General features: G+C 50.0%; 1 protein-coding gene across 1 annotated transcript in view; it reads left to right on the top strand.

The window, feature by feature from the left end:
* Nucleotides 1-2,857: 2,857 nt before the first annotated feature.
* LAMB1 (laminin subunit beta 1) overlaps nt 2,858-10,203 on the top strand; it is a 67,448-nt gene continuing 60,102 nt past the window's right edge. The window contains exons 1-4 of the mRNA XM_077758342.1: nt 2,858-2,924; nt 3,836-4,011; nt 6,129-6,264; nt 9,313-9,386. Of these exons, the coding sequence (XP_077614468.1) occupies nt 2,858-2,924; nt 3,836-4,011; nt 6,129-6,264; nt 9,313-9,386 (453 nt within the window). The remainder of the gene's footprint in view (nt 2,925-3,835; nt 4,012-6,128; nt 6,265-9,312; nt 9,387-10,203) is intronic.

Here is a 10,203-nt window from a genome sequence, read left to right as displayed (position 1 = left end):
ACACCGCCCGCTCCATCCGTAGAACTCCAAGTCCGGGGGGAAAGCGATTTTTCTCTCCCACAAAAATCCCAGAAGTCACCTAACTGGAAAACTTGAGTTGTATACCCATCCCCGAACCAACTACTGGGAAGGAGGAGATGGAGGTGTACTGATTAGCCTGGAGCCCACCCGAATCATGTTGGGCTGAGCGTGTCAAAGGAGTCGGCCTCCCGAGAAGAGTCGGGTACCGCTCCCAGACAAAGGGATGGGAACACACGCCCGAACAGCAGCCTCGAGTGTAAGGACCGAGACGGAAAACGCTGTGACGCCCTGCCTCCTTCAGGCCTTCCATATTCTAGAAGCTGACGCATTCCTACTTGCTCCCTTAATGGTTACAAGGAAGGGTTATTCAACTGTAATTAGTCATCCAACGAGCCAATATCGAATGTGTTCTGTACACCACAAACTCTGCCCTTGGATGGGAATACAAATTCCAATAAAAAACAGCACCTGTCCTCAGAGAGCCCCTGAGGGTAAGGGCATTTGACGCAAAATTACAAATTACTGTCCCGCGTATTCTAAGAGGCATTAGATGTAGAAAGTGCCATGTGGTATTTGTTCTACGTTTTCCTGGCCATGGAACTTCTTTAGTTCCATTCTGATTCTCACAAAGCGCCCCTTGAATCTAATTTTCAAAACAGCCAGACTCTAGTAGTTTTCACGAGAACAAAGTTAGGTAAACACCCAGGCTTTAGAACCTACAGGTCAAAGCCCAGAATGTGACCTCCTTGGTGTTACACTGTCAACCCAGGCCTTAAACGGGACACGTATGTGGCATTTGAAGACTATGAAGGTTACCTCGAAGGCAGTTCTTGCTTTGTTTTTCCAAGCAAATAACCAAAGCCTCCGGCATACAACTGTTCCACTGTCTTTGAGACAGAACTGCCAGCAATTTGCAGTCCTGTCTGCCAGTCGAGATGCTGCAGAACTTTCCAGTAAAGACTACCGTGTGCTGAAAGCAGGTGGTGCCAGGTGGGTACCCGTGTGGAATGAATACGAGGGCAGGGGTGACGTCAGCACGAGGGAGGCCTCAATGAGCCAAAGTGATTCCTTCCTCCTAAGTTTGTAATATCAGAGAGGAAGAATTCGTTCACAAGCGAACTTTGGAAGTGTTCCTAAGTGCACTCCAGTCTGGTGATAGTTCTTCTGCTACTTGACTAGGAATCCCTCTCAGGTAGGAAGTGGACATTTAAGACGTAAAGAAGTTTTTAAAACATGGAGTCTAGTCTTTAGTCTTTATTCCATTCAAGGAGCATTTATTGAGCACCTACAGTGTGCCCATGTCACGTTAGGCAACGTTTACGCACAGATCAATGTTACACAACACTTGGCCTAGACTCCCTGTCTACTAGAGATAAGGGTGTAAACAAATAGTTACAGCATTATGTCATTTATGCCGGAACAGGCTTTGACAAGGTGCTGGTGGACAGAGTTTGGGGTGAAGAGAGAGTAGAGGCGAAGTCTATTTGAGTGGATGCTTCAAAGATGCGGGGTAGTTCAGTAAACTGATGAGGTCAAGGAGGGTCCACAGAGCGAGAGAGCGAGAGAGCGAGAGCGAGAGCAATAAAGTATGCCCTGTACTGGGAACGTGGGGCAGCTCCCAGGGGCAGAGGGAAGCCACAGAAGGCTTTTGAACAAGGGAATGACATGATCAAAGAGGTGCCTCGGAAATCCCTCCGGTGATGTTCGGGAGGATTAGACAGGGGAAAGGGAGAGTTGGGAATGGCAGCAGCAGCCAGGGAGGCTCCCGCGGGGTTCACACCAGACGTGAGGGTAGACTGAGGCGGGGCGATGGGCTGCGAACAAGGGGCAGCTAGTTGCTGGTAACGTACAAAGGACAGGAGCTAGTGAAAGGAAGGGGTGAGGAGAGAGGAGAGGGAAACGTCCCGTACGAGTCCCAAGCTGGGTGGGGGTTAGGGAGGAAGCGTACAGTCTCCGAAGGGTCCCCGCTACGTTTAATGATCTGTCACCATCTTGAAGTCATTAGTCTTTGAACAAAGGGCCCACGTGCTCCCTTCCGTTTTGCACTGGGGCCTGCATCTCCTATGGCCAGTCTTTTTCCCAGGCTCGTCTTGAGCCCGAGGTGGATCACGGTGCCAGTAACAGAAATCGGAAACAGAAGAACACATTTTGTTCTAGGAGGGCTGGGTGGGGAGAGGAGCTCGGTTTTGCAACACAGGGACTGACGGCCGACAAAGGAGAGCTATTCATTGGGCTGTTAGAAATTGGATGTAAATTCCAAGCCAGGTACAAGCTCGAGTGTACAGATGGAGGGAGTGCCGAGGTGAGGGTGGTGGAGAGGCCGGTCGTGGAGGAGCGCGGTTCGGGGGAAGAGAAGCTGGAGACGATCTCTGGGAGCACCTGTGTTTAAGGGAAAGAGAGAGGAGAGAGAAATGGGGGCGAGGGAGTCAGAGTCCCCTGGCGAAATTCTGGAAGGCTGTCCTGGAGGTCTGGGAAGAAAAGCCTTGAGAAGGGTGTGGTCGTGCGAGACGGGCCACAGGGCTCCGGCAGGGAAACGGCCTTGCACTTGGCAGTGAGAGGCCGCGGTCATCACCGGGGCCGGTGGCGGAGACGGCAGCCCTCTTACGATGGGATGAAGGGGAAACCGAGGAAACAGATGTGTGAACTACCCTTTCAAGCACCTGGGCTAGGAAGTCAAAAAGAGACAAGGAGTCGAGAGTATATAGAATAAAGAAGGGTTTGGGTTTTTTCCCCTTAAGGTGGGAAAACAGAGCAGGTTTGCGTGGGAGAGCACTGTGCTTCGCAGGTCAGAGGAGGGCACATGCTTCCAGAACGAAAGTACGTTCTGGGACGGGGAATGGAGACCAAGTCACCAGTGCAGAGGTCGGATGGCGAAGGCGTATCCTATACTCTAGCCCCTGCACGTGTGTTTAAAAAAAAAAAACACCTAAAAAACCTACTCAACAAATCTGTTCCCTTTCTCAGTGATGTTTACTCCTGAGAATGAGGTGGTTGGGAAAACAGTGCTGCAGGTGAGTAACTCTTGGCAACCTTGGCGAATTGGAGAAGCCGGGGTGGGGTGGGGACCGCGCTCAGCAGCAGGGAGGGCTCGCGAACGAGCAGAACTGAGCGGTGCCTGCAGTGTGAACGGACGGAAACCTAATAAGCCACTTTGGCCCAGGGTGTGAAGAGCTGAACAAGGGGAAAAGCATTTGCCTGGGAATATTTTTTAATTAAGCTCTGAAGACCTTCCATTGCAACATTAAACCCTCACAACAGCACCTGCTTTCTCTGTGTGTTCGGGGCTGCTTGCACCCCTGGGCAGCAGGAGGAGGCAAAAACCCCCCGAGGCTGCAGCAGGGCAAGCGCCGATTTGGTGACTAATTAATGCATCACCAAAACCTGAGGCTCCGGCCTTCCTCAGCAGAAAGGAGGCTTATAAACCCCCAAAGCAGCCTCGCTCTGCGCTCTAATGATTAAACTTTCCCTGGGCCCGATTTCCCGGCAGCGGAGGTAAAAGCTGACCGAGTAGCCACGTAAGCCCCTCTCCCCGGGGTAACGAAAAGCGAGCAAATCGCCCGACTGGGCCTCCGCGCTGCCCTGAGNCTGCACACCCCCCCCCACCGCGCGCGCGCACGTGGGCGCTTCCCCGCCGCCTACGGGCACCTCGGGGTGGCCGGCCGGCACGTCTGCCTTCTGTGACCGGAGCCGCTGCCCGGGACAGATGTGGGTGGCGCGAGTGTCCACGGGCCTCCCGAGAAGNCCCTTGCCTGCCCCCCCCCGTGTGCCTGACCCTTACCTGCGCCCCCACCCCTGTGTGCCCGCCCCTCCACAGCCCTGTGCGGAGCCCGGGTGTGCGCTCAGGACCCCGAGTTTAGCTACGGCTGCGCGGAGGGCAGCTGCTACCCCGCCACCGGCGACCTCCTCATCGGCCGAGCACACAGGCTGTCGGTGACCTCGACGTGCGGGCTGCGCGGGCCGGAGCCCTACTGCATCGTCAGCCACCTCCAGGTGAGCGCGGACGCGGAGCGGCGCCGCATCCCCGGGGGCCCCGCGGTTAGACGCGCCGCCCGCCCCTTTGTGCGCCATGTCCGTTTGCACAGTTGTATCCGCCGAACGTTTCCTGCCGCCTCCACAGCGGGCCCGGCCTTCGTGGAAAGTCAGGGCCACGGACGCCCGGCCCCGCCCCGCCGCAGGGCCTCCAGCCTGACGGTTGTTTCCTAATCTGCCCTCCTGGGAAATGTGGGTCCTCCGTTTCCGAGACCTGAGGAGTGAGGGCGGGCTTCTCCTGAGCCCTGCACTTGCACGAGGGAGGGGTGCAGGGAGGGGTGCGCTGATCCGCGTGTGTGAGCTCAGTGCAGCCGCCGGGCCCCAGGTTCCCTCCGCGCAGAGACTCCAGACGCCCTGGTTGCCGTGGTCCCCTGGCATGGTCCCCACGTCCCGGGTCCTTTCTAAAGGCAGTCCTCGGAGATCTTAGGTGTCAAAAGTCCAAACCAATTTTAAAGAAGACACAAGACATACGCTACAAAGAATCAGAAGCCTTTTCCTTCATTTTTCTTTAAGTACACTGATATTTCTGGCCTCCGAAGGAAGCCAAAGGGGCTGGTCTCCCGAAGGGCAAGGGCCGGAGCCAGACGCTACGGTTGTGGCCCCTCCGCCTGCCTGTGCACCTGCCGCGTGGGAAAAGGGCGGTGTCCTGCCGTTTGCACCACAGATGCCTTAAAATGGAGTCGCCTTTACAAAGTAGAAAGAGAGCCCGTTCTGGCGACCTGAGAAATTAAACCGAAGGAATGTGGTAAAGTGGATTGCGCTAGTTTGCTCCCAGGTTTATACGGAGATGTCTAGACTGCTTCCTCCTGATTAGAAGGGCGGCTATAATTAAACCTTTTTTTTTTAAGTTCTGGTAATTGTTCTCCAGTAGGAGCTTCCTTGACTACAAGTTAATGAAGGCAGTTGATGTTACCTTTTCTAACATTAGCATGCAAATTTGACCTAAAATACTATGTTAACATTTACCTCAGGGGCGAGGACATCCTGTAAATGAATCACCAGATTCTGAGACCCACGTTGACCAGATTGAGAATAGACCCATTTGTCTTAAAGGCCAACCAGAGCCAACCTCTCTGGTTGGCGTGATTAGCCGGAAAGCGTGGAGTGCTCTCGACGGATATCAGAGCCGAGGGAAAGGGCCTGGGTGTGCTCTTTTCTCAAGCATTTAACGGGTCTGCACACTGAGGCAGGAATCTTAAGTATTTATCCCGGGCCCCGCTGCATTCCTGACTTCTGTTCTCTTTGTCTTAGTCCATCTCCATTCCCTAAGCCCTTTTGGGAGGAAGGTGATAACACCTAATGGCTAAATAAATACAAAGCGAAGAGCCCAGTCCGTTGGTTATTGGCCTCCTCAGAATATCACCCCTGCTTAAATGTTGTGTGCGAGACGTAGGTGGGCCGCTGTGGGCGCCCGTCTCGGTCCCTGTTGGCCTTCTGTGAGTTGATGTGTTTACAGAGGGTTCAACGCAGCGGGTGCCCACTGACTCCATGTCCTGAGTAGTTTGTAGATGTTCCCTACAAGCCGCCACCCCGATTTGCTGCTGGGGCAGTGCAGAGGCTCCGAAAGCTGGTTCCGTATTTTCCAGAGCTTCTTAAATACGTGTGCCTAATACGTAGCCTCTGAGTTCTATCAGTTTTAGAATGTCGGGCCACAGGAATTGTTCTTTTCTTTCTCTTCCTTTCATTTTTCAGTTTGCTTTAAAGCATGTCAGCAAAAATTCTCTAATACCGCTTCTGCATTTGCTTTAAGAGGAAGCTTCTGTAGCTATTCATGGAGATGGAGGCTTAAGCCTAGAAATTTCATTTTGATTCAAGTACTGGCTTGTGGAAACAATGCCTTCTTTTACTTTTGACCTTGAACTGACAAGAGTGGAGGAAATTTTCAGGACTAATTCATACTCCAGGAGTTAAAACGTGGAAGGCATATTCTATGGCATGGAAGTGATTTGGGCACATTCATTGTGCTTGAAGCAAATGGGTTTGATTTTTGTATTGTGGGCTTGATATTTGGGGTGTGTGTGTGTGCGTGTGTGTGTGTGTATTGCCTCCTAGACTCATGAAACTAACTTTGCTTTCAGGAGGACAAAAAATGCTTCGTATGCAATTCGCAGGATCCTTATCACGAGACCCTCAACCCTGACAGTCATCTCATTGAAAATGTGGTAACTACATTTGCTCCAAACCGCCTTAAGATTTGGTGGCAGTCCGAAAACGGTATGTGGTTGGTGTGGGAACGAGTTCCGTAGCGTGTGATTGGTCACCTGGAAGGGATTGACAGGCTCCTGAGTATTTGTAATCTCGATGGATTTCTCTGCCCTCTAATTATGGTCTCTGGCAGATTTACTGCCTGAAGCACTAACCTCTCATGGTAAAATCTGATCTCCTTCCCGAAGCATGCACTTTTCTGTAAGAAAGCAGTCNTCTGTGGGGGGCATGGGAAGGTCCTGAACTATTTCAGGCCCTTAATCTTTCACAAAATAGAGCATCTTTCATTTGGATTAACCCCAAAGGAAAGGGCAGAATCAGCCCCGATCTCTACCATCACCTTCCCTCCCTCTAGAGAAAATTCGGTGATAGTACTATGGATCAGCACCAGACTGAATTTCAGTCAGCATGGATATGACCCCAACTCAGTTTCTTAAAGGAGTATGGGAAGTCAGCCCTTTTTCCTTTCTTTGCCTTTTGGGTTTGGGTTTGGTAAACTCATTAAATTTGATGTTACTTCACTGGGAAACTAAGCCCAAATTAGTTTTGCATTTGTTTCAAGCTTAAATGCTGAACCTTAGGAAATAAAAGTAGAGTTCTTGTGTCCCTTAATTAACAGTGATCTTTCAAAAGAGTATGAGAATTTTGGCTCTCAACGAAGTGAGCCTAGGAATGGTCCTAGAAAACATGGATTGTACTAGATCTTTTTATTATATGCCCTACATCTGGGAGATTCTCAGATGTTTGCCCTCATTTAACACTTTGTAAAGAGGAACTCCCTTAATGGACTTCCTTGTCATTAATTATGAAATTGCACATGCTTTCTAGAAAACTGTTGGCTTCTGGCGAGAACTGACGATTGGCCAGCCGTGGGGCTGCATTGTTACCAGACTGAGACAGACTGGTCCTTAGAAAGCATGTATCAATTGAGAGCCTTATCAATTCTTATAAGACTTTATCTTGATTGAGAGAGTTCAGTGTGAAAGAGAAGTTTCTGTAAATCTGTACCTAAGTCACAGAGGACTTCGGAAATCGCACAGAGCTGCTTATTCCAAACGGGGAGCAGCCACATGTCCTGACGGCCCACATTCTTCCAGCGAAATGAAGAGACCACTAGAAGGATGCCTCTAAAAAAATAAGTAAATAAATGAATGAATGAATGAATGAAAAGAAGGATGTCTCCACATGAGTGTTGTGTTGATAGACAGTGAAATTGTTCATCATGTGCTAGGGAGGGGCTTTTCTTGGTCACATCAGGACTTCGTCAGTTTCTGCAACTTTGAATTTGTAGGACAGGGGAGTTCCACGTGTCGGAGGGAAGGGATTTTTAAGTAGAGGGGCTTGTGTTCTCTGTCACAAGAGAGGAGATGAGGCCGGGCTGGAGATGAGTCTTCCGAAAGTCAGACTGATGAGTCCCTGTGCCTTCCCTGTTGTCTGATAGCTCACCAGTAAAGATGTTCTTGGCGGATGTGAGTTTATCCATTTTCTGTGGGTTTTGTCCAGGTTGTCAAGTTATCGGGGCTCAGAAACAGGCTNAGCTCACCAGTAAAGATGTTCTTGGCGGATGTGAGTTTATCCATTTTCTGTGGGTTTTGTCCAGGTTGAGCGTGGCCTCAAGTTATCGGGGCTCAGAAACAGGCTTGGCGTGCACAGCTGCTTTTCACCTGCCCTTCCTAATGATCTGTTTCTAGGTCTGACAGAAATCACACACTCCGTAGAAGAATAATCTGGAGTTTTCTTCTCGTATTTAAAAAAAAAAAACAACCCTTAATGCTTTTATCAGGTTATAAATCGAAAGTGGAATGTGCTTTTAGTGAACACATTGTGTCATCTTTTCATATGTTGCAGAAATGGTACTAGTTTTGTTTGTACTTTACATTATTTTGTTATCTCTTCATTTTGAACAAATCTTGCGGGTTTTTAAAAGCCTGGGAGGGAAGAACCGCATAGTTGCTGGGCTAACATTTCACTCAGAAATGCCCAGAGTAGGTTTTTAAGATGGTTCTTTTTGATAAGTTAGCTAAGGTTAGTTAGTATGATTATAATGTTTTTCCTTAACATTCCAGCTAACTCATATCCGTTTCAGTGACCACCCTCCTCCCCCCAACTGACTTGGCAGTTTTCCAGCAGGAGAGTTTATTTCAAAAGTCCGACTGATTTCCTGAAAATACACCAGCCTGTGACATGATTCATTCTGACACATTCCTGTCTTCCTGCAGTGAAGACTTCTTCTGCTCTAGAAGGTGGACCCCTAAAGCGCTCTCAAGCACAGGAAACAGGGGCCGCTCTCCTTGAGCAAACAGGAGGGCTGGAGGGCCCAAGATTAGAGAGGAGGGACTTTCTATCCCTGGAATTCCAGTGGCCTTTTTTGTGTGGTGGGACTGACCCACCCTCAGGGGATGGTGCAGAGGCTCGTTTGTTTGTTCAGGCTTTCCCCTCAAAGGCAAGATGCTAGTATTTGTTCTGGGCCGGTTTGTTTATTTGACCGATTCTTTGTCTCCGGCTTTGCTTTTCAGTTGTGGTGATGCATCCAAAGGCTTCCCCGTCGAGGACAGGTCTTTCCAAATGCGAGTATATCTACCAGATGTGCTAGTGTCTTATTTTTTTGCCGCTGCATAAAAAAAAGAATATTTGTGGCCCTCCCCCCCCCCAAGGCTGCAAGCTACACCCCCACTGTGCACAGGAAGTGACCCCTTCCCTTCCCACTTGGAGAGTCCCTCGGCTTAGAGGATTTGGGGAGATGTTTCGCTTTGTGCTAAGCAGGAGCTGTGTCTCTTGGCAGCAGCTGGAGGCGTCCCGCCAGGCGTCCTGTCCCGGTGCGCAGACGCGGTGTGCGGGGCCCCGGAGGGAGTCAGGAGAGCTGAAGATTCATCCTGGCCTGTGCCTCCCCCCAAGCCAGGCCGAGGTGGCTCGTCGCAGCCTCACTCCCAGAGACAGCACCCAGGGGGTTTCTATGCGGGGCGTAAAGGGAATTTGAGAAACATAGTCCCAACCGTTCACAGATGTTCCCGGTTGCCTTACTGTTTCCTTTCTGAATTCTTTAAAAATCTCCTATAGGCGTGGAAAACGTAACTATCCAACTGGATTTGGAAGCAGAATTCCATTTTACTCATCTCATAATGACTTTCAAGGTAAGGCATTCGGAACTTTCTCACGAACGACACGTGGGGGGCGCTGCGGAATTCCCTTTTCGGTGTGGGTGTCTGTTGTGAGTCGGCCTCGAGGGGAACTTAAATATTATTGTTGCCATAAACTGAGATCACTGAGCAGCTTTCTTAAGATGGGCCTGGATAACTGTGTTTAACAAATACTCTATCTTCGTGGCAAGAAAGAGAGAGAGCCGCTATTCTGAGGTAATTCAACTGTAAACTTTTAATTAGATCTCTTTTTATTTCCCCACGGAGAGAGGCCGTTTTGACTCTCTCCCAAACCACAATAAAACATCTGGAGAGTGAATCCCTCGTCCCTGCTGGTCATGTTTTAACGTTGAGCTTGGTAACTGACAAGGAAGAGTATCATCTGTACTTTTCAAGGTTTTGCCCAATTTGTGGCAACAGCTTTACAGTTCCTTGGGAAACGTGCATGCCTTCTTAAATGTGGATTTTTCGCATCCTTTTTCTCTTAGAGAAGTAAAATGACTCCAGGGCTAGGGAATTTCTCTGTACAAAGTCCCTTTGTTTCTTCATAAGCAGCTGCCTGGAAATGACCGACTTCACATGGCTTAAAGTACATGTTGATGCACATAAAACCCATAATTTACTTACGGCTTCTCAGATGAGGATCACTTTTGAGTAGTTTTGGGTTGGAGTTGGGGGCCTTCTTTGTACCCCGTCAAGTTAGGAAAAGGTGCCAGGGACAGATTGAGCCTGTGGGCAGGTAGCCACGAAAGCGCCACGTGGCCTCCCCCAAAGCCTGGGAGGCCAAGGAGCATGGGTGGGAATGGAAGTC

This window comes from Crocuta crocuta, unplaced genomic scaffold, assembly GCF_008692635.1.
Source record: "Crocuta crocuta isolate KB4526 unplaced genomic scaffold, BGI_CrCroc_1.0 scaffold103, whole genome shotgun sequence".
NCBI lineage: Eukaryota > Metazoa > Chordata > Mammalia > Carnivora > Hyaenidae > Crocuta > Crocuta crocuta.
Note: the sequence above shows the minus strand (reverse complement) of the source record. Positions and strands in the feature narration are given on the sequence as shown.